At 55.1% G+C, this 23,636-nt stretch overlaps 1 protein-coding gene across 6 annotated transcripts; it reads left to right on the forward strand.

Annotated features, from left to right (window-relative positions):
* Positions 1-6,269: 6,269 nt before the first annotated feature.
* TBKBP1 (TBK1 binding protein 1) lies at positions 6,270-22,788 on the forward strand. 6 transcript variants are annotated; one of them, XR_010024621.1, is made up of 13 exons: positions 6,326-6,346; positions 6,800-6,836; positions 7,612-7,836; positions 8,248-8,507; positions 8,802-8,924; positions 9,160-9,264; positions 10,311-10,491; positions 11,054-11,229; positions 11,376-11,437; positions 19,979-20,097; positions 20,302-21,020; positions 22,039-22,364; positions 22,589-22,788. XR_010024621.1 is itself a non-coding variant. In XM_063111073.1 (12 exons), the coding sequence occupies exons 4-12, from the start codon at positions 8,283-8,285 to the stop codon at positions 22,165-22,167; spliced, it is 1,839 nt and encodes a 612-aa protein (XP_062967143.1). In that variant the 5' UTR covers positions 6,326-6,346; positions 6,800-6,836; positions 7,612-7,836; positions 8,248-8,282; the 3' UTR covers positions 22,168-22,788. The 6 variants fall into 6 exon arrangements, 5 of the variants coding, with proteins under 5 accessions (XP_062967145.1, XP_062967144.1, XP_062967143.1 ...); XM_063111073.1 differs by having other exon boundaries at positions 22,039-22,788; XM_063111077.1 differs by having other exon boundaries at positions 11,057-11,229; positions 22,039-22,788.
* The last annotated feature ends 848 nt before the right edge of the window (positions 22,789-23,636 follow it).

The raw sequence follows: 23,636 nt of genomic DNA on the forward strand, positions 1-23,636 counted from the left end.
TGTGTATTTCATGTCTTTCAGTTTTTCCCTCCCAGAAATGAAAAGAACACTAGTTTGGGACTTAAGAAACTAGGACCTTTCCTTTGCCCTGCTGCTCATTAGCATAGTGGTACCTACAGGCTAGTTTATGGAAATATGCACTCTCTTAGTTTATTTTGGGCAACTAAAATGACTTCAGTTCTATCTTAGCCTCCACGTGGACTTTCACCTTTTTAAAAAAAACTCTGCTAAATTTAAGCCTTTCACCTTTTCTGAGTACACACACCGCAATGTGTTTATGAATTATATACCTGTACTACTGTACCCATATATTGCAATCAAAAGACAAAAACAAAAAGCAATTATGAAATAAATATAAATAGAAGTTCTAACACTATTTCTGTGCCCTCCTTTGGAGATTACTGGGTTATAGAGAGTAACTTGTAATTCTTACAAGACTGCATTAAATCATGAGCAGCAATGACTGACCAAGATAATTTCTCCACTGAAGTTGTGCCTGAAAGAATGCTGTCAATTCATTATAAATGGCAGGGAGGGAGGGACAGCTCCCAAGAAAAACTCCCATTACCATATACCCACTCCCCAACAAACACTCAGAAACAGTGCAAGGTCATGGTGCACACCTGGTCTCCCCAGGGGTACCAGGTTTAATCTACCTTAAGTGAAAAATAGTAAACACAGGTTTTGTATGTTACATTTTATCTTAATTCTCACAACAACGTTGATGGTCACTATTCCCATTTTACTGATGAGGAAAGGGGCAGAAAGATTGACTCATCACACCAAGATCACCTGGAGTCAGAATTCAAACACAGGCCTGTCAGACCAAAACCTGAGCTTTTCACACACGCCCTGAACAGATGCTGTGAGCACTTTAGCGATACAAAACAAAGGTCCATTCTGTACTTACTTGTAATACACTGTCCATTTCTATACCACACCTATCTAAAAATTTTATTTTACATTTGTTGTTCACTTATTTGCTGTCGGTTTTCCCCACTATAACATAAGCTCCCTAATGCAGTGACCTTGATGGTCTTACCCAGCTTAGAGCAGTGCCTGACATTTAGTAGATACATATTTGTTGAACTAATGGCATGCCGGTATGGTTCAGGGAATTTTTAAAAATTTTATTTATTAATTTACTTATTTTTGGTGGTTGGCTGGTACAGGGATCCAAACCCTTGACCTTGGTGTTATAACACCTCACTCTAACCAACTAGCCCCCAGAAAATTTCTGTGATGGCATCACTTAGGCTTTGAAGGGCAGAGCATCCAGAAACCTGGGAATGGCAAGGCCTCAGAAGACTAGGGCTGCTAGTTCTTCCTTTTTCCTCACTTGCAAATGACTTCAGGCTAGCCTCCTACCCTTGGGTCAACTGGAGGAATGAGAATAGCATTAGTCAATAGTTATTATTTATATGGTGTCCATTTTATGCACTTACCAGATGCTAGGTCTGTAATAAGTATCTTATGTAGAGGAATAAACTTAATATTCACCAGCACCATAATGAACGGACCATCTCAGTCCCATTTTACAGATGAGGAAACGGAAGCACCGAGGGGCCGAACACCTCGCCCAAAGTCATGTGGCCAAGCAAGAAATGCTGAGTTCACAGGCTGTGCTCGTACCTCTAGGCTAGTTTGGTAGCAGTGTTGTCTTAAACTTACAGTTACCATCAGAGAGAACCCTGGACAAAGGATTTTTGGAATTCAGTAGCAAAGCCATTTTGTCTTAATTCTATAATAAGTTCCATTGCTAATCTTGGGCAGCTGCTAAATTCTTAATTCAGTGTGTGCGTGTGTGTGACATTTTTCCCTAAAGTCAACTTTCCTCCTAATTGGATTTTGAACCAAACCATCACCCTGCACTTCTGCTCCGTTTTCCCTCTGAGCTAGAAGCTTTTGGGAACTAGGGCTGGGGGGTGGGGTAGGGGGTTGTTGGTCACTGGTGGCCAGAAAGACCACAGGGTTGCTGAGTAAGCTTCACATCTGAATTGCCCCAGCTCTTGTCAGCTGATCCTGTGCAGCCCAGCACAGGCAGGAGGTCTGTGAAGCTGGAGCTGTTTCTTCTCCCAGGTGCTCCTTGGCTACAGGTTCTTGAGCTGAGCTGTCATCAGTGTGAAATGTACCTTCTTGTCTGAGAGGAAAGTACATCTCAGCTTTGGCAGCTGGCCTGAGCTCTGGATGCAGAGGGGCAGCCTGTCACCATCCTGAGGGAAAGAGAATTAAGAAATGGCTGTGTATGAATAAGCTCTCCATAGCAATGAGCAACGCCTATTTTCTGAGCACTGCCCTTCAAAACATATTACAGTCCTTTGAGTATGACCTTGGGCAAATTTTTCAGCTTTTCTGATCCTCAGTTTCCTCATCTGTAAAACAGGAATCCCAATGAAAGATAATGTATATAGGTTCTTATCACAGGGCCTTGAACTCATAGTAATTAATTAATTAATCAACTATTATAATAAGTGCAAGAAACTGAGGATATAGCAGTGAACTAAGCAAACAAAAATTCTTTTCTATGGAACTCACATTGTAATGGATAATACATAATATTCAATAACCCAATGTAATACTTTTTTAAATATTCTGTTTGGGAGATAGAGAAATGAACATGGTTGTGGAGGAAAATGAAGCATGCACAGCGTTATAAAAAACAAAACACTATTTCCTCCCAAACCATGTTAATTAAATTACAGGCTGTGCATTATTGCCACAGGAATTCGGGGACTTGGTGAAGGAATGAGTCCACTACTGCCCTAACCTCTGTTCTGATGGGAAGACCTGCAGCTGCACTTGGAGTCCCAGGATGCTTTCACAGTGAAGCCTAATTTTCTAAGGTCTGGAACTGGAGGGCGAAGGTGGCACCCAGATCTTGCATTGTCACATGTACCTAATCAATTTTCCTGCCCGCAGGATTCTACTTGAGTCATCTGGGTTTTATTTTGATTCAATCTCTTTACCAGCTGCTAATGCCACCTCCTCCTACTCTTTTCAGGCAAGAATGGGACAGGAAAGAGAAAGTCTTTCTCCAGAGCAAGAGTCACGGGAGTGGGAGACAGTCTCTCACTGATGGTTTTCAAGGAGGAAACACTCACAGGGGAGGCTTGGGCCCTGCTTTGGGGCTGTCTCTCCTACCGGTTACTCCTGGATGCGGGTCCTCTTCCTGCACCTGTGAAAGCTGTTTAGCCATGTTTTCTAACTTCTGCCTGACCAGCTGTCCCCCACTGTCCCCTTTCTCCTTCTCCTACCTCAGTTCCTCTTCACCATGCCCCGGTATCTACCTTTTTCTGTCTCCACCATGACAAACCCTGATAACAGAGGTTCACAGGAGTTCAGGCCAAGGTCCCGCTTTCTCAAATGAGAAAACAACCCTGGAGAGCTGAAGTAACTACTCCAAAGTCACCTTGCTTCATTCCTTTATTCATTTTAACAATGAACATACCTTCTTACCCCTTAAGATTTAGCTTAAATGCCATTTCATCCAAGAGTAATCATTTCATCCCTCTCTGATTACTCCGAAGTAGATCTCATTCTTCTCTATTGCTGTCCTTTGTTGTTTCTTTTTATCCTTTATCCTTTTACCCTTTTTACCCTTTTAAAATCCTTGTTTTACTTATTCATCTTTTTATTTTTCTGACTCCTCTACCAGAATGTAAGCTCCATGAGGGCAAGGGGCCCTTGTGCACTTCAGAGACGTACTCATCACAGTACTCTCAGCATCCCACACATAGTTGGTGTTTAAGAAATCTTCACTGAATAAATGTACAGTGAGCAGACCATCAAGGCACCTGGGAATACAAAGATGGGTGGTGTGGCAGTGTTTGGAGCTGTTTGAGTCATGGGGGTGGATCCCACATGAATGGATTAATGCTCTCCCTGGGGGTGGGGGTAGTGATTGAGTTCTCACTTTATTTATTTATTTATTTATTTTTGTCTTTTTTTCGTGACCGGCACTCAGCCAGTGAGTGCACCGGTCAGTCCTATATAGGATCCGAACCCACGGCGGGAGGGTCGCCGCGCTCCCAGCGCAGCACTCTACCAGGTGCGCCACGGGCTCGGCCCGAGTTCTCACTTTATTAGTTCCCACATGAGCTGGTTGTTTAAAAAGACCCTGGCACCTCCCCTCTCTCTCGCTTCCTCTTGCCATGTGATCTGCTTGTGCCTGCTGGCTGCCTGCCACTTTCCGCCACGAGGAGAAGCAGCCTGAGGCCCATGCCAGATGCAGCTGTCCCAGAATCGTAAGCCAAATAAACCTCTGTTCTTATCAATTACCCAGTCTCAGGTATTTCTGTTATAGCAACACAAAAACAGACTAACACAGGTGGGATACAGTCCCTACTCTCAGAACTGTCTGTCTGGTATGAGCAACAGAACTAGAAACAGAAAGAATGAAGTGAAATAAAGCTCAGATTTTGGGGGGGCTGGGGCATTTTAGGGCACCTAAGCCAGGCCTAATCTCTGTTGGGCTTCTGCCACCAATTTCCATTTGGCTCCACCCTGCCAGGTGACTCAATTAGGCCTGTACCCTGCGCATCCAAGCAGCATCAGGGCTGACAACTCATGCCATTAAGTGCACGCTCAGAGGATACCTGGACCCCTTGCCTCTTCCAGTGGGGAGGGCTTGCCAGTTTCACAGGTCCAGGCAGTGGCCAAGTCCACACGCATCAAGGGTCCCCGAGACAACCCCACACCTTCTTGCCTAGCCTCCAATCTTTTGCCTGGTCTTCTGCTACATAAGAGAACTTGTGGAGCATTAAGGAAGGGGGCACCTGCCTAGCCTTTGGGATGAGTGGGGTGATGGATGTCCCAGCAGCTTGCCTTTATATCTGAAGGGCAGGTGGCTCATCCCACATGGCTCAGAGAAAGCAAGTGTTTGGAGCGCCAGTGGCTGACCTGCCTTCCTGTTCTGGACTATAAAAGGGAGCAGGCGCTAGCAGAAAAGATTGAAAGGGAACCCAGCAGGAGGAAGAGGAGGAAGGAAGCCAGTGAGAATCCCCTTCTTTGAAGAGAAAGAGTCCAGAGCTCCTGCTGGCTCTCCTGGGGAGAAGCTTACCTCTCAGTCCAATCTTCTACCTACAGTGGGGGAGGATGGAAGCTGCCGCTGCTACTCAAAGCTCGCAGAGAGCAAGAGACCTTTTCTTTCATTCCCCCCTCTCAAGCTCACCGCTGCCGCCACCCCCAGGAGCCAGAAAGGTTGTCTCAGGTGTCCAGCAGCCTTCACAGCTATGTGCTGAACCTACAGAAAGCCCCCTCCCCACCCTATACCCTGCTTCCAGGGTTTGCTTTGCTGTCTCTGAGGATGCTTTTTTAGCCAGAGTCCTCCAGTTTCCCATGATCATTCCCTACCTGCGGCTAGGCTGATCATGCCTGTCACCATTTTTTTTTTTTTTACATCTGATTCCCATTCTTCCTCTATGAGAGTGCCCTGGTGGGAATGATCTCCAACTTAATGCAGAGGTTAAGTAAGTTGCCCAAGGTCACACAGTGGGAAAGTGGCAAAAATCTTGTGTCTCTTGTCCAGTTTGGCAGGTGCTCAAATCATCTTTGTGGAAATGGTGAAATCTGTTGATTCGTCATTTCTCTGGCCTGTGGGTGCTTCTGTGTGATGGGGAGGGGTACGTGTGGGGGAGGAAAGTTGTCCGCCTTCCTATATGAATCTTTGACCTCCTTGGTTCACTCTTCCTAAGAACTTGCAGATTTAATTCTAATCTCTCCGATGCACCCTACGTTCGGTGTGATTACCAGAGCAATGCCCCCTCGCCCAACAGCAATGAAGAGTAGGTCGAATAATTTCCTTATCAAAAGAGCAAAGACCAAAAAAATCCAAATAAACAACTCCACTCCCTCCCAAATTATATGGCCCCAAACCAAACAACCAAAGCACCACCAGAGCCCCTGCACTGTCCGCAGACGCCCCCAACACACGCCACCACGCCACACTGCGCTGGGGAGGCGTCGGGGAGGGGGCACCGAGGGCGGGCCGGGCGCGCTGCAGGGAGCGGGTGGGCGCCGGGCGCGCTGCCAGGCCGGGCCGCACCGCGGGGGCCGCCGCCCCTCGCCACGTGGTGGTGGCAGCGGTGGGGTCCGGGGCGCCTTCCCAGCTGGAGAAACCGAGAGCAGCCGGGGAGGAGGAGGCGGAGAGGCGGCGGCGGCGGCGGAGGAGGAGCGGGGCGGGAGGGAGGGGGTGGGGGGAGGGGTGGGGGGTGGGGAGAGACCCGGCGGCGGCGACAGGGCGAGGAGCAGAGCGCGGTGCCAGGGGGGTGGGGGCACCGGTGCCCGTCTGGGGAGGGAGCAGGCGGAGGGGGTAAGCTGCGATTACAAGCAGGAACCGGCAGCAGCTGTGAGTCCCCGGCTGGGACTAGGACCGGGGGGGAGGGGAGCGGCGCTCGGGCCCGGCCCGGGGGTCGCCAGGTGGGCAGGAGGAGGGGGCGGAAGGTTGGCAGGCAGTTTGCACTGGATGACTGGGAAGGGAAGGGGCCGGCTGGGGCCGCCAGCGTTCCCTGGTCCCCCTCAGCCGCGCCGCGCTCCTCAGGCCGCGCCGCCTCCGGAGCCCCTTCCCTGGCCCTGGGAGGACGACCGGGCGGGGGGGAGGCCGGGCTCGGCCAGCTGTGGGGAGGGGGCTGCGTGGTCTCAGCCCCCGAGAGGGGAGGGGCGACAATTTCTGTCGGCCGAGCTAAAGGGGTTTAAAGGGCGGCTCTTAAAGGGGCCGCAGGAGGGGCCAGGGGCCGACTAAAGCACCCTCTCCTCGTCCCTCTTCGGTCGCGCTCACCCGGGGCCACTGGGCCGCGAGAAGAATGCGGAGGGAGGAAGCATCGGTGGCGCGGCCCAGGGTACAGAGCCCCGCCAGTGGGGTGGGCCCGGGGCAGCGGGCAGGGGGTGGGGGGTGTGGTGAGCGTGGCGAGCGGAGTCGGGGGGAGGGGTGCAATGGGAAGGAGAGGGTTAAAGGTGGGGCCAGCCCTACAAACACGCGCACACACTCCTTACTCAGACCCAGTCACACGCGTTGCCCTGGCACTTAGATGCGGGGCGGTGTGCTGCGCCTGGGCCCTGGGCACCCCGAACTCCTGCAGCCCAGCCTCGGGAGATGGGGGACCCCGCTGTGGAACTCACCCCTCCCCGCCGAGCCCCCTCTCCTAGGCGCACACACGCTCCAGCGCGCGCACACACCTCGGACATTCCCATAGTGCCTCACGTGACACACGGCCCGAACGTGCCCACCTTCCCACACGCTCACGCACGCGTGCACACCGCGCGCGCACACACACACAGCCTCCCGGCCACTTCCCAACTCTAGCCCCGACCCTCTCCGCCCCGCAGAGGCGCTCATTGACTGTGGCACACCTACACTCATTCACAGACACACTCCCCCCACACGCCAACCACAGACACATTCATAAACACGGCCGGGAGAAGTACACACGCACCCCCTCGCTGCCTACTCTTCCTTTCGGGAGCCCTGAGTCATTCCTGCCCCCTCTCAGGGTTCCCCATTTCCCTGTGTGCGGGCACGCTGGGACGGGCTTGGGAATTCGCTATTGTCCCTCTCCACCTGAGCCCCCTTCCCCAGTGTGCTCCTTCGGACACTCAGTCAGGGACTTCCTGTAGGTCCCAGGCCCGGGCCAGGAGAGCCTGGACGGTTGCCCCGGTGCGAGCGGGGGAGGCACTTCCTTTTCCTGAACTCTGGGATCCTGCGGGAGGAAGCGGGGAAGTTGGGCCGGGCGCGGCCGAGGACGTGCTGACTGTGGTGGGGCTGACCCTCCAGAAGCACTGGGCCTGCCTCCGGGAGAAGCTGGGCTGCCAGAGGCCTGGGATGAGGAGCTGGGCAGCCAGGTATTTGGGGAAGTTTGGCTTGGGGAGAAGACGGGGCGGTGGACTGAGCCCAGGCAGGCTCTGGTCTGTGCCCCATGCTGGGAAGGCAGCCCTTTCCCATCCACAGGTCTCCCTGGGTTCTGGAAGGAGCCCTCCGCTGTTGCTAGCCTGGCTTACTTGTCCCTACTTGTCAACACCACTCTCTTCCCCACCAAGTTTTCACCTGGTTCCAGCCCCTTCCTCCAAAGGTAGCAGAGAGAGTGGGGCTTAGTAGTCTGGGAAGGGGCTGTGGGAGTCCCCCACTGAGCTCCAGGTGGGAAGCTTGCAGGCTGTATCTCAGCTGGCCTCAGGGTGCTTGGGGCCAGGATGAGGGGTATCAGGGATGAGCCCCAGGTGGCCCTCCCCACCCCACTGTTGCCCTTGCTCCCCCAGGAGGCCCAGTGTGGGCCGTGGCCCAGGCCCTTACAATGGAGTCCATGTTTGAGGACGACATCAGCATTCTGACCCAGGAGGCCCTGGCACCCAGTGAGGTGTGGCTGGATGGTCCTGGAGACCCCTCGCTGGGTGGAGACATGTGCTCTGCCTCTCACTTTGCCCTCATCACGGCCTACGGAGACATCAAGGAGCGGCTGGGGGGCCTGGAGAGGGAGAATGCTACCCTCCGCCGCCGCCTCAAAGTCTATGAGATCAAGGTCAGAACCTGGAGATGAAGGGGTCTAGTGGTGTGTGTGTTGAGGGGGTGTGGGGTGGAGTGGTGGGACTGGGGATCAGGCAGGGACTCTAGGGACCCAAAAGAGGGGTCAGGGTGAAGACTCTTGGGATGGGCTTTGTAGCTGCTGGCTCTGGGATCTAAAAAAGATCCTTCTGGTGGGAGATGCTTACAGGTTGGTGGGAATTGGGACCCCACTGGAGAGGGAGAGGCAAGGACTCTGAGACAGGCTGTGTAGTTGGGGCACAGCGAGGCTGAGGCCCTACCCTCCCTGCAGTACCCACTGATCAATGACTTTGGAGAGGAGCACGGCTTCTCTCTGTATGAGATCAAGGATGGCTCCCTGCTGGAGGTGGAGAAGGTCAGTCTGCAGCAACGGCTCAACCAGTTCCAGCATGAGGTGAGCTCTCTGGCCTCTCAGCCTGGGCTCAGCTCCCTGAGCTTCTTGCTCCAATCTATTTCTGATACCCCCACCCCCATCCCAGCCTCCGACTTTCTGCCCCTTTGATCATGCTCTTCCCTAATACCAGCTGCAAGTCCTCCTGCTCCTCTACAGGGTGCTTGTAGTGTGTGGGGTGGGAGAGAGGTGCGGGAAGCTCCTCAGCCCCAAGTCAAAGATGGTCCTGCTCATCCAGTTGCAGAAGAATAAGGAGCAGGAAGAACAGCTTGGGGAGATGATCCAGGCTTATGAGAAGCTCTGTGTGGAGAAGAGCGACTTGGAGACAGAGCTGGGGGAGATGGTGAGGCCCAGGGAGCTGGGGGTGCTGGAGGGTGTGGACCTGGTATTGTGTGTGTGTATAGTTGTGTGTATGTGCATTCCAACCCTGTGATTGTGTGCGACCCCATGTGTGTGTGCCTGTGGTGTGCACCCTGCTTGTGTCCATGTGTATCTGTGAGTAGTACCCCTTTGGCCTTGTAAGTGAGACAGTGTGTCATCCAGGTTGTGAATGACTGTGTACATCATGGCCATGCAGTGACCCTGTGGGACACTGTGTCTCAGTGTGTGGCTCTCTTGCTGGGTTGACCCCGTGCCTGTAGCACTGTGCCTGGTAGGCTGTGTGGGTGAGGGCAGAGGTGACCAGGACTGTCTGGGACTGCTGGGCTGGGTCTTGGCCTGTGTGTGATTCGGAGTCAGGGTGTGGCCATGAGTGTGAGCAGGTGGGCAGGTGTCAGAATCAGGACACATGGTCTCTGTCGACTCCTAGCTGTGACCTTGGTCAAGTCACTTAGCCTCCCTTCCTCCTCTGCAAAGTGGGGCAGATACTAACCTCGCTGAGTTATTGTGAGTGTGATGGGACATTCATGTAAAAACACTTACATGGCACTTGTGTGTCAGGCACTGTTCTTATCTCTGTACTTATTTTTACTCATTGTAATTCTCATAACAGCCCTAAGAGGTAGGTGTGGTACTGTTATCCCCGTGTCATGAATGAAGTAGATGAAGCCCAGGAGTGGTTAGATCATGTATGCAGATGGAAGCTAGGCTCCTGAGGGGAAGGTGGTGTAGGGACAGGGGTTGAGTATTCTTATAAGTGTCCCTGTGTACTAATTATAGAGAAGAGGCTCTGGCCTTGCCAGGGGCAGCAGCCAGAAACATCTGCACTGCAGCTGCTGGGAGAGGAGACCTCACACTCATGGCCATTTGGAGAGTGGGCTTGGGATGTGTGATCTGGGGCCTCTGCTCTAGTTTGGAGGGTGATGACTGTCCAGACATGGGGAAGCCCTGGGAGGCCACAGGGGCTCCTTGACCCTGTATAGACCCTCATCCCTCTGTCTCCCCCTCCAGCGGGCCCTGGTAGAAACCCACCTGCGGCAGATCTGTGGTTTGGAGCAGCAGCTGCAGCAGCAACAAGGCCTCCGGGACGCAGCCTTCCCCAGCCTGAGTCCCCCACCTGCCCCTGCCCCACCCTGTGCTGATCTGGACCTGCACTACCTGGCACTGAGAGGGGGGTCTGGCTTAAGTCACGGTGAGATCTCAGCCACCCCTGCTTCTTTACCCCCAAGTCCCCAAGACTGACCCCCATTTCAAAACCACTGGACACCTCCAGCTTAACACCCCATTATAATATCTTAAATTTCTCCCATAACCACCCCATCCCTGCTTACCAACTGTTTTCTCGCCTCTTCCACTATTATCCCAATTTTTCTGCTTCTAACTCGGGCATTCCTGATCAGTCGCCAGCTACCCCATTGCAATTCTTGTGTGTGCCAGCAGAGGGCGCGCCCACCCAGGGTCCCCACCTGTCTTAGGTTGTGATTAGGAGAGCCCCTGAGGATGCTCTAGGCTAGGCCAGGGAAGCCTTCAAGAGGCCATCTTATTTTACCCCTGGCCTCCAGGAAGATTAGAAAAAGCAGCTCAGCCCATCCTTCCTCACTGCCCTGTAGAGCTAAGTTTCCCCCTTTGGTGTCTATCGTTCTGGCTTCTCTTGTGTCCCTCATGCTGTAGTCCTCACCTGTTTCACTTTGTGTGGATCTGGGAGTCAGTGAAGGCAGCTGAACCCAGCCTGATGTTGTCCCCTCCCCTGACAGCAGGCTGGCCAGGCCCCACGCCCAGCGTGAGTGAGCTGGAGCGGCGGCAGCTGGAGGAAGCCCTGGAGGCTGCCCAGGGGGAAGCTCGGGGGGCTCAGCTCCGGGAGGAGCAGCTCCAGGCAGAGTGTGAGCGGCTACAGGGCGAGCTCAAGCAGCTGCAGGAGACCCGGGCCCAGGTAAATGGCAGGGGGGGTACTGGAGCAGCCTTGAGAGGTCCAAGACTGGGCCTTCCTCACTGAGTACAGACTGGCCCTGGGAACGGTAGAGAAGGGGTTCCAGCCACGGTGAGGTTGGGCTCTGACCTCTCCATCTTCCCCCTTAGGACTTGGCCTCCAACCAGTCGGAGCGGGACATGGCGTGGGTGAAAAGAGTTGGGGACGATCAGTAAGTCACGGCTGTAACCCTCGCCCTCTTAACCTGGGGGGAGCGTATCACAGGTCCCCACAGGTTCACTTTTCATTCCTCTGTGGTGTTTGAGCGACCTCTCTTCCCGGTTGGCAAGAGTGTGGGCTCTGGGTTGCTTGTTGCCCTGCATCCTTCACAGGAAGGACGTGGGTTTCTGGAGTGTTCAGATTCTGGGATGTTCCCTTTGCTTTCCCTTGGGGTCCATCTCTTCTCAAGGTGTCAGGGGCTGGGAAAGATTAGCTCAGCTGCTTTGCTACTGTGTTGTGTGTCCCCTGATGAGTTTTGGGCCTCTCTGGGGCCCCATTTTCTATACCAGTGACAAGGCCAAGTGGTTGGGTTCACTACCCTCCCTAGCGAGGAAGAAGGAGATGGTCTGTTTCAGGATTTGTGGTACCTTGTCTGCTTATCTCTGGAGAGGGAAGCCCAAGGCTGATGGCAGGAGGGGCTTCCTTGGTTCACACAGCAGTGGTGTGGGGAATTAGGACTACTCTGCTGGTGTCCCCTTGGAATCCTGTCAGGAAAGAGGGGCAGCAGGAAGGAGGAAGGGAGCTATATAGGTGGGGAGCACTGGGCAGCAAGGGAGGGGCGGGTGGCCACCGGCGGCAGCCGAGCCTGGTGCCTCTCATATCCGCACTTGAACCACCCTCTCCCGCTTTCTGAGAAATAGAGCTCAAACCTCCTTCCGCCTAAGTCCTCTCTCCTGAGACGAGGTGTGTGACACAGACTCCCTTCTTTCATTGGAGGGGAAGACTGAGGCTCAGAGAGGGGCAGGAACTAACTCTCCTTCACACAGCCTGCCCAGCTCTAGGCCCCAGGGGTCCTCCCTCCCAGCAGGCTTCCCCCTCATCTCCTCCTGGCCTCTGGCCAAATGGGGGTACCCTCGCCTCCCTCCCCACCCTGAGGTGAAGGCTTGGGTGGAGCTGTGATAGCTGGGGGGTGAGAACTCAGTTTGTGGGACTGATGGGTGGGACCCCTCAGCTAGGCTGCTGAGGGGGTGTGGGAGGCCTTTGCAGAGAGGGTCCACCCTAGCTGTGGCTGGCTCAGGGCCCATCTTAGCCCACGTGCCCAGACCTGGAAAGAACACACACACACACACACACACACACACACACACACACACACACACACACTCTCTCTCTCTCTCTCTCTCTCTCTCTCTCTCTCTCTCCCTCTCTCTCCCTCTCTCTCCCTCTCTCTCTCTCTCTCTCTCTCTCCCTCTCTCTCCCTCTCTCTCCCTCCCTCTCTCTCTCTCTCTCTCTCTCTCTCTCTCTCTCTCAGATCCAAGCTTGCCCCAGAAATCATGCTGAAGGGCTTCTTATGCCCTGTTGTAAGACCAGCAGTGAAGGCTTCCCCAATTGGAGGGAGGGCTTTTTGGCAGGGCTGGAGTTTGACCATCCAGGCTTTGAGTCCTAGGGGCCTTTCCTGGGACACTAGTGGCTTTGCTTTACTGACTTTGACTTCACCTCTCTGGACTGCAGGTTTTCCTCAGGGGCTCAGGGGTCAGTCATTGCTGAGAGATGTGAGAGGAAGATGAGGAAGGCGGGTACACAGAGAAGGGGTGGCAGATCCTCAGGGGCCAAGGCTGTGCATGTGTGAGAGTGAAAGAGAGCCCATCCTGTAAGGTGCTTTGGGGGTTGTACCATTCACACTGCTCATTCTGCCTGGAGCAGCCTCTTCCTTCCTCACCCTAAGGCACATGCCCCATCCAGGCCCTTTGGCCAGATGGAGCTGGTCCCTGCCCAGGGGTGGCCTGAGCCAGTCTTACCTGAGGTCCCCCTGGGCTCCTCCTCTGCTTTCCTGTGCTGCAGACTCTGCAGCACTTCAAGCTTCCAGATCTCTGCATCTGGAGTCAGCCGGGCTCTGCCTGCCCAGCTCAGCTCCTTTTTAGGCCGAGCATCTCTGGACAGCCCCAGCTTGGCAAGAGTTAATTCTCAGAGGAAGTCCTCACTCCCCCGGTAGTTTTATTTTCTTATAAACTCAGCTCCTTTTGGTAATAGGCCTCTTCCCGGGTGCTCCTTCCCCTGTCCTCCCACCTGAGGAGGCCCCAGTCACCTGCTCTCTGTCCCCTTTCTTCCACCAGTCCCCCCTCTTCCTTCTACTTCCTCTGACCCTCCAGGCTAGTAGGGATTTTACACGTGAGCTTTCTATGAGTGGAATGCTGGGGCTGGGTTATCCAGGTGGGAGGTGTGATCGGGGTGATGAGGACCTGGGGATGTGAAAGCTGGGGAGGGGGACACACAATTCCTGAGTCCAGCCTACTCCACTGTGGGAATCTTCCGTATCCCTAAGGGTGCCCACCTGTCTCAGTTTGGACACTCCAGGGCAGCCAGTTTTATAGCAGGAGTCCTCACTGTTAAAACGCCCTCACTCATACTGTTCCTGCATCTACTAATTCCCCTTCCTGCATCCTATCTGTCCTATCCGAGCTAAGGTGGCAGGCCTGGGAGGCAGCCTGGCTCCAAGGTTTCCCAGCCCCTCTGCTCCCAGCTTCTGGCCCACAAGCTCTGGCCTTCCATGTTCGTCTGAAAATGGGCACCCAGACCAAACCAGACCAGACTTCCACCCTCCAGGTCTGAACTCAAGACAAGAGTTCCCTGCCATTTCATTAGCCCAGCTCCTGGTGGCTGGAGCCCAGGGGGACAAATTGCCCAGAGGAAGAGCTCCTGGGGGTCACTCAGGGATCAGAGGCAATGATGAGGGAGGGGGAGTAAGTGAGGATGCACAGGGAGGTAAGGACCCCAGGAGGGTCCCAGCCAAGGTGGGAGGTGCAGAACCAACAGTCCCCTCCCCTCTGGGTCCAGCTCAGAGACATAGGGTTCCTGAGTGGGGCCTTTTGGAGGGTGTGGCCAATGCTAAGGGGGAGGGGAAATGGGGGGCCCTCCTTGAGGGGGATAAGGGCCCAGTGAAGAAGGGAGCTCATCCATGAGGGGTCCATCCAGGAGGGGACCCAGTGAGAAGATGGGGACTCAGTATGGGTGATGAGAGGAAAACACTAGGCCTTTCTTTTTTCCCTTCGTGGGGGGCTCAGCGTTGTTGCCCGGGGCCCTTTCCTCCCCCCCTTCTCCGCCCACAAGCCTCTGCGTGGGCTGTGGTTAGTGGTGGGGGAGAAGTGTGAACTCGGAGAGAGAGGATGGAAACTCTGCACGGAGGTCAAGGGCAGTGTGGGGTGGGTCAGGACGGAAGTCGGAGACCCCCGTGTACCCTGAGCTTAGCCTCATGCCCCAGAACCAGCGGGCCCAGGGCCTCCTGCTTCACGCTTCTCACCCTCCCTACTTCCTCTCTCTCAAGTCTCCTTCAGCCAGGGCACCCAGAGCTCACAGGAGTTAACCCCTGAGCACTTGCAGCCTTGGGGGCTCCTTGAGGCTGGGGAGGGGCTCTGAAGTCAGTCTGAGTGACTGGTGGGCTTTGACCCTACGCCTGCCAGCCAGGCAGAGAGCAGCTGGTGTCCCTGCTCCCTCCCTCAATGGGAAACTCCATGTCCTCTCCTGCTTCTTAAACTAAAGCCATTAAGCTAGTGTCTCCCAAAAGAGTCTCAACCCGGGTTTCCCCCTTTCTTCACCTGTCTCCAGGCACTCCTGATTCTTTGTCCATGGCAGATACTATGTGAGGTGATTTACCTACAAAATCTTATTTCATTTTCACAAACAACGTGATGTGGCTATTGTCCCTCTTTTACATATGAGCAAACTGAGGTGCAGAGGAGTTAAGTAACCCAAGGAGTTCAGTGCAAATACCAAACAGGTCCTGAGTAAACGGGGTGCTGGTACCTCTGGGGGGGTTTCTGCTTTGGGTAGGAGGCCCTTATACGAGAGGCAACTATGTGATTTATTGACCAAACTGGATCATTGTTGAAAGTGAAAGGGGGCACTATTAATAGTTATGCTGGGGTAACTAGTGTGAACTGGGACAGTCCTGGGCAACTGGGATGTAGGGGCACCCGTGCTAAGTGGGGCCCCTGGTTTCTAGCCTTGCTGTGAGCAGCTTGGTTCAGAAGCATCTGGGGAAGCTTTCTAGACACAGCAGACATCTGGCTCTCAGAGCTGGGAGTGTGGCAGGACTGCCATGAAGAGCGGGCTCTGGGACCGCAAGTCATAGCTGGTTGAGGAGAGTGAAGGGGCTCAAGGCGCCTGAAAGGAAGTGGTGGTTTTTGCAAAGTGACTTCCTCCTCCCCACTGGCCCGCAACCTCAAGTCCGCTCCACGGCCCAGTGCCTGTGGTCCCCTCCCCAGGGGTCAGGCGGGAAGACTTATGCTGGGCGTGCCTGTGGGTGGTGGAAAGTTTGGTCCCTAAATTCCCCCACAGGGTGGATGTGGTTGGGAGCTGAGGGTAGCTATAGGCAGAGATGGAAGGGCTGGAAATGTTGGATTTCTATTTTTCTTCCAGTTCTGAATCAGACAGCCAATGATTCTGACCATATGACCTGCTCTAATCCTGACCCCAATCCTAATCCTAATCCTGATCCCATCCCTGACTCTAACCCTATCACTAATTCTGACCCCGACTTTGACCACAGTCAAGGCCACATACACCTGTCAACTCCATCTTTAGTCTGACACTGACCCCAACTATAATCCTGACCTCAAGCCCATCCCTAGTTCTAATCCCATAGCCCAGCGCTATCCTGAACTCTGGTTTCATGGTGGCTCCGGTGCAGCATGGGGCACATGGAAGCCCATGCATCTTACAGCTGACTTGGGGCAGAAAGAGGCCTTTTACAGAGGAGAACGCTTAGGTCTCTCACCTTCCTGATGTCATTTGCTTTATCAATAACGGTGAAGATGATTGTTTCCAGAAGAATTTTTGAGATCCCTGGACTATTCGTGGAAAGAATGAATGAAAGGATAAGTCAATGAAGGGTAGAATGATTTGTAGTCGAGGGTGTCCTCCTTCCAGCCAGCCCTGCCCTTTGCTCCTCAGAAGGTGCCAGCTCAGCAGGCTGAAGTGCCAAGAGCGTTTTTGAATCTCTGCTCTGTGCCACATCACTTAGTGACCTTGAGCTAGCCTCTTAATCACTCTGATCTTGCACTTCCACATCTGTCTAGCTCCTTCCTCTCCCCTCCCAGGGCAGGGGCAGTGATTCTCAGGACTCCCAGGCTACTTCCAATTTCCCCAGTGGAATCCTCCTCTTCCCTCTCCTCCTCCACCACCCTCTCCTACTCTTTCCCTTCTGCTGCTGCCTTGTTTTTCCTCTCTCCCGTTTCTTGATTCTTTGGCAGGTGGTACGCATAGTGGTCAGTAGCATCCAGCGGGCTGGGGCTCCCATCCCAGCAACTCCACTACTACTAGACTTCATGACTTTGGTCAAGTGACTTGACTTCCATAAGCCTCAGTTTCCTAATCTGTAAAATGGAGATAATAATATTGGCAATGTCGTAGGGTTGTTGTGAAGATTATTAATAAAGTTCTTTGCACAGTGCCTGGCGCATGATAAGTGTTCATGCAGATTATCTATGATTCTTTTCTCCCCGAGTCTCTCCCAGGTTCCTAAAGACTCAGACTTTCCCCTGTAATTTAAGCAATAAAGAAGCACCCAGATGCAGCCGTCTGCTGCAGTTCACCTGACCCATCTTTCCCAAACAGTCATGCGGGCAGGACAATCGATCAGGTGTGGGCTGGGAACCCAGGAAATGGAGTGTGTATTTAGGTGCACGTGTATGACTCTTGGTTGTGTTGTGAAGTTGAGATTTTTTTTTCCACTGAATTGGCAGTGTTTTCAGTGAGTCATTCAGGTTGTATTCAGCAGCCAGGGCCTGTGCCTCTTGAGATGGGGGGTGCCCGATGGAGGGGGGAGGTCCTAAAGAACTGTGGGCATCAGGAGGAGGTCAGGTGCCATCCTCTTGCCCAGGGTCTCAGAGGTCTCTGTGAGAATTGCCTGGGGCTCTAGGAGGACAGTAGCTGCCTGCCCCTGGCACCCGGTATCAGAGCTGGGAGAGGGGCTGGGCATTCTGCGCTAGGGGCTTCTTTCATCCATTTCCTGCTGCCCTGTCTGTTTTACTGTGAGGAGGGTGCAGGCGCTGCGCGATGGAAATGGGGGTAGCTCCTGACCGTGGGAGGCAAGCAGGGAAGAGAGAGGGGCCTGGGAACCGAATGTGGCAGGTGAGATCTCTGAGGCGGAGTGTGAAGGCGACGGCCTGTATCTGTCACCTGAGATACAGCAGTGAAGGTGGATGGGGAGAGAGACTGCAGCTTCATGTACAGAGAACAACATTCCATCAGTGCCCGGCCCAGAGCCCCCTCCAGACCCCATTGCTGAGGGGATAGCATGATCGTGCCCTCAGGAAGCTCCCAGTTTGATGGGGACACCTAGCTCCTGACCTCAGATTGCCCTCGGTTTGAAGTGGGATCCTTCCCTTGGGGAGTCCCTAATTTGACGTGGGACACACCTGGGCCTCCCAGTCTGGTGGGAGAGATGCCATTTCTTCCCACAGACCCATGAGATGAGGGTGGGGGAGCACAGGACACACTTAGCAAATGTGAGGGCCAAGATGTAGTGGGATTGAGGGCCACAGGACCTGGGCACGGTTTCCTAGAAGGACTCCTTCCTCTTGGCTTGCCCAGTCCTGTCCACCATCAGACAGGGAGTGAGGACCTTCTTCCTCACTAAGAAGAGGGCTTGTCCCCCAGAGTCCTGGCCCATTTGCAATAGTTTGGCTTTGGCCCAAATGTGTTAAAAATAGTTTTTCTGGTGGGAGGGCCATTTCTCCCCTGACCCCCCAGCTCTACCCCAGGATTAGTGAGAGAGCCAGCCAGTGAGCAAGAGCAAGGGAGTTCATCGCCATCTGCCTTCTCCACCTCAGCTTTGCCTGCCCTATGAACCCCTAACCTCATGACTTCCCCTCCACTCGTTCAGGTGTCAGACGCACGCGCACACACGCACGCACACACACGCGTGCTCTCACACACGCGTGCTCTCACACCTTTTCTCAGACTCATCAGCCTGGCCTCACACCTGCCTTCACCCCTCCCATCCACACACATCCTCTGTCATATGTCCATCGCCACGGGATGAGTGTGCAGGCCACAGTAGGAGAAAGTGGAGGGGCAGTGCTGGAGGGACAGTCTTACATGGCCCCCTTCCCCATCCTCCCTCCCACTCCCTCTCTTCTTCCAGAGAGCACTTCAACCCCCTCCCTGACCTCTCTGTCCTGGGGCAAAAGGGCCTCCCCTGGGAGGAGACCCATCTGGAGTGGCTCAGCCTCTGCCACTTTCCTCCAGCTCAGACTTCCACAATGTTCTGGACTCCCTTCTGGATTTGGGGAGGTGGAGAAAGCCAAAGAAACCAAAATCCCTGCTTTCAGGGAGATCCCAGTTTCTGTCTAAGCTTAGAACAGGGATGAAGGCAGGACCTAGGGCTGTGGCAGAGCTTCCCGTGAGGTCAGGAAGGGCTCTCTGGGGGTATGGAGGCCACAGTGGGAGAAAGTGGGGTGCAGTGCTGGAGGGACAATCTTCCATGGCTCTGGGTTCAAAGTGCCCCAGAGAGAAAGGAAGAGACAAGGAAGTGGCTGAGGTCCTTAGCAAAACTGAGTCTGTTCCAGCTCTATGAGGGTGGATGCCCAAGAAGCCTGAGCAGGAAGCAGGGAGGAAGGAAAGGAAGAAGAAAGGAAAATGGATAGAGAGGCACAGTTCATTATTCACTTAACTGATCATCTACTGGGTACCAGGCCCTGGACAAGGTTCTGGGAATATAAATGTTATGATGTAATCCTTACCATCAAGGAAGTCCCAGTAAAGTTCCAGGAGAAGGCAGCCTGTGAGAAATGCTCAGTGTGGGAGCTGCCCCCAGCAGGTGTGTAGTGCACAGCAGCTGCTCACAAATCTCAGTGTAAAGGACCCAATGGTGTTGCACAGCAGGGATGTCTTGGGAGGTGCAAGGCTAAAAAGAGCCTAGAGGCAGCTTTGAGGTTGTGGCAGGAGCAGTTGACCTGGAATCAGGTGACTTGGGGTAAAGTTTATCACTTGGCACCTCTGCAAGCCAGGAGGCCTGTCTGCACTTGTGGAATGGGATCTTCAGGGGCTGTACAGCAGTGAGAACTCTTCATGGACCCCTCCCCCTAGCACATGGCTTGTGTTTATAGTTTTAATATGTGCTCTGAGAAAATTCTTGGTGACAAAAGTTACTATAAATTCAGTACAGCTTTTTGATGAATCTGTATTTTATTCCTCATCACATCTTCTGCACAGATTAGAAAAACATTTGCTCATACCTGGATGAGCTGTGTTTGGGCCACAGACAATGCTTGGTGCACACAGAGGTTCAGGGACCCCTTGGAATCCCTCTATTCCCCATCCCAGCCCATAGACTGGGAACCACTGCCCCAGCCTGCAGGAATGGTTCTCTGGGAGCAGTGGGAGGCTCTCTGGAAGAGGTCTTATTTGAAGTGGACCTTAAAGGCAGAGAGGATTTCTGCAGTTGGGATAGGAGGGCCCTGGAGAGGAGGCTGGAGTGGGCCAGATGCAGGGCAGAGCCACTTTTTCCTCCAGTCCCTTCTCTTCTCCTCCACTCCCTGCCCTCTAACCTCAGGGTGAATTTGGCGCTGGCCTACACGGAGCTGACAGAGGAGCTGGGCCGGCTTCGGGAGTTGAGTTCTCTGCAGGGGAGGATCTTGAGGACTTTGTTGCAGGAGCAGGCCCGGAGTGGCGGTGAGCTGGGGCGGGAAGGGCAGGGGAGGCCTGCGCTGGACCGGGAGGGAGGGGAGCTATGGCAACCAGCCTGCGTCCCGGGTACCACCCTCGACTTCCTTCCCCCTGGCCTGGAGGAGAGGGGGGTCGTTGTTCTCAGCAAGCCCCTGGCTCCCCAGTTCTGACGTATTCTCTCCACACCACCCGTCCTGCTTTCTCTTCCAGGCCAGAGGCACTCGCCGCTGTCTCAGCGCCACTCCCCGGCCCCCCAGTGCCCCTCCCCCTCCCCGCCTGCCCGAGCGGCGCCCCCGTGCCAGTCCCCCGTCCCCCAGCGCCGCTCTCCAGTGCCCCCGTGCCCCTCGCCGCAGCAGCGCCGCTCGCCCGCCTCGCCCTCCTGCCCGTCGCCCGTCCCGCAGCGCCGCTCGCCGGTGCCGCCGCCGTGCCAGTCCCCCAGCCCGCAGCGCCGCTCCCCGGTGCCCCCCGGCTGCCCGGCCCCACAGCCCCGGCCGCCGCCGCCCCCGCCGCCGGGGGAGAGGCCGCTGGCTGAGCGCGCCTACGCCAAGCCGCCCAGCCACCACGTGAAGGCCGGCTTCCAGGGCCGCCGCAGCTACTCCGAGCTGGCCGAGGGCGCGGCCTACGCGGGGGCCTCCCCGCCCTGGCTGCAGGCCGAGGCCGCCACGCTCCCCAAGCCCCGGGCCTACGGCGGCGAGCTCTACGGCCCCGGCAGGCCCCTCAGCCCGCGGCGCGCCTTCGAGGGCATCCGGCTGCGCTTCGAGAAGCAGCCGTCGGAGGAGGACGAGTGGGCCGTGCCCGCCAGCCCGCCCAGCCCGGAGGCGGGCACCATACGCTGCGCCTCCTTCTGCGCCGGCTTCCCCATCCCCGAGTCGCCCGCCGCCACCGCCTACGCCCACGCCGAGCACGCGCAGTCCTGGCCGTCCATCAACGTGAGTGGGCGCCCGCGCCTTCCGCAGCACCCCCACTTTGCTTAGGGACCCGCCCCTCGGGTGTCAGCATGCTGTTCACACCCGACAGGCAGGGCGCTGCCTCCTTGGACAGTGGGCCATAGTAGAGGTCCCTTCACCTCTCTCCCCTGGTCTTTTGTGGGTGGGAATTGGGGCCTGCGCCGTTAAGACTTGGGTTTAATGCCGCAGTTAAGGGTGTGATTGATTTTCAGAGGGACAGTCCTGGCTTTGATTTCAGACTCCACCACTTAGCAGCTGTGGGACCTCATGCAAGTTACTTATCCTCTCTGATTGTCAGTTTTCTCATCTGCAAAATGGGGACAATGATTATATTATCTAATTACCTTAGAGGGTTCTTAGGAGGGAGGTAGTGGGCCGAAACCAATCTGCAGTGTCTGGCTCAAGCGTCCTCTATTATGTCGGTGATGGTGGCGATACTGACTGCCACAGATCATGGGCTGACACAGGGACGCCTGCCTATCCCATTCCCTCCTTCAGGCCTCAGAGCCCCTGCTCTTTTCTGTCTGTTCTAGAAGACAGCCCTATCTCAGGGCTCTATTGTTTCACTGAAATGATGAGTTTCCTGAATGTTGGAGCCACTCCTACCTATCTGGAAGGACCAAAATACATTCCAAAGCCAGACAAATTATTTTTGAGATGTACATTTTTTGGGATTATCTATTGCTTTTAGTTAGCCAGGAGCTGTGTGACTTAGTCTCTCTAGGGGCATGTCTGGGTCTTGACTTCCCTAATTACTGTAGATGCCCTAGCAAGCTGAGCAGTGACTCTCTCATATACACCTGTTGGGGACTGCATGCCTTGGGGCATACGGAGTGGCCACTGAGCTGGTGGGGGGAAGATAGTGCTAGAGAAAAGGCACACAGACACCTTCTGGCATGCCGCAGCCGTCTCTGCCCTGGGTCCTGTAAAGGGCAGGCTGAGATGTGGAGACAATGGATGCAAGCTGGAGACTGTAAGTGACTCCTTTCTCTCCCCACAGCTGCTGATGGAGACGGTGGGCTCTGACATCCGCAGCTGCCCCCTCTGCCAGCTGGGTTTCCCGGTCGGGTACCCCGATGATGCCCTCATCAAACACATTGACTCCCATCTGGAGAACAGCAAGATCTAGGGCGCCTCCCCCACTGCTGGCTGTTTCTCTGCCCTCTCCCATCACCCCCAAACACTCACTCAATTTGAATGCTGCATGAATCTCGTGGGGGGCCCCTGCCCCTTGCGACCCCCCAGATACCTCCACTAGCTACCGAGTCAATGTGCGTGCCGTCTTCCCTGTTCCCGGCACCACTCAGCTCTGGCTCTTCCCAGGAGGTCAGCCGAGGCTCCACCCATTCCTGGCTTTTGCTGGGGAGGTGGGGATCTGGGTTGGGATGGGGAGGGGCATCACCCCCCCTCCAGACCTCTCCCTCTGCCTTTCTGTTCTTAAACAGGGTTGGATCCAAGAGATGTCTAGTGCTTGGTCCTGGGGGAGGGGGAGGGTGTCAGAGAACTCCAGGAGCTCCCTGAGCCCCTCCCCAAATGACCTTCTTTCCTAGGCTCTGCTCGTCTGGGGAGCACCTCCAGTGTGGGGTCCCAGAGCCTGCCCTGGACACTGATGCCAGTTTCTCCATCCCACAACCAGCTTGGGGCTCGTGGCATGGGCCTCCATTGGGGGAAGGAGGCATCTTGTTTCTTGCCACCCTGCAGGCCAGCCCTATTCTCCCCCTCTGCCCACTCTGGGGATTAGGGAGGGTGGGAGAGGAGAGGGTGGGAGAGGAAAGGGAGAACTCAGCCTAAAGAGGCTGTTCTGAGGGCTAGGAGCCCTGCGCCATGACCCTCAGGCCAGGGAACTGTCTGCCAGCCTCCCAGGCCCATGCCCTACTGGAGTCCCTGGCACTGAGGTATAGATTGTCAAGGCAGATGTTCCCCTCCACCCATACCCCACTTGAGCCCCTGACACCACAGGTGCCCTGGAGCCCATGTGTGACTCAGCCTCTCTTAGCTGAGTGGGTGTCATCTGCCCCTACCTCCCCGGCCAGAAAATGAGAATGGGCCCAGGGTGCTCATGGAGACCAACATCAAAAGAGCTAACCCCCTTCCCACACCCACCAACCCACATTCCCTATGTGAAATCTACCTCAGAGTTGTACCCTAAGAAGGATGGGTAAGCAGGAGGCCAGGAGGTCCCCAGGGCTGAGATGAGGAGCCTCCCATGGTGAGAACCTGCCACCCCACGATGAATCCACTTCCCTCCACTGCGAGCCTCCCCAGGCCTCAGCCCCGGGTGGGTGGCAGTGGTCGCCACTGTCAGCGCATGCACCATTCTGATCCAACTCTTCCAGGCCCTCCACCTCCTCACACCCCTCCCCTCCTCAGTGCAGAGGAGTGAAGGGGTGTGTTGGGCGGGGAAGGGGCCAAGGACTCCAGAGACACATGTCATTGTACCCTGAGTGTTCCCCCAGGGAGGGGAAATGGGGAAGGGGGCCTGGAGAGGGGAGGCGGGGGCCCCTGTGCTCTCTGAACAAGTTGAAAGTCCAAATAAAACTAACCTGTTCCATCTGTGCTAGGTCTGTGCCCATCATGGTTGGGGGTGGTGGGGAGGGG

The sequence above is a fragment of the Cynocephalus volans genome, chromosome 10 (assembly GCF_027409185.1).
Source record: "Cynocephalus volans isolate mCynVol1 chromosome 10, mCynVol1.pri, whole genome shotgun sequence".
Lineage (NCBI taxonomy): Eukaryota > Metazoa > Chordata > Mammalia > Dermoptera > Cynocephalidae > Cynocephalus > Cynocephalus volans.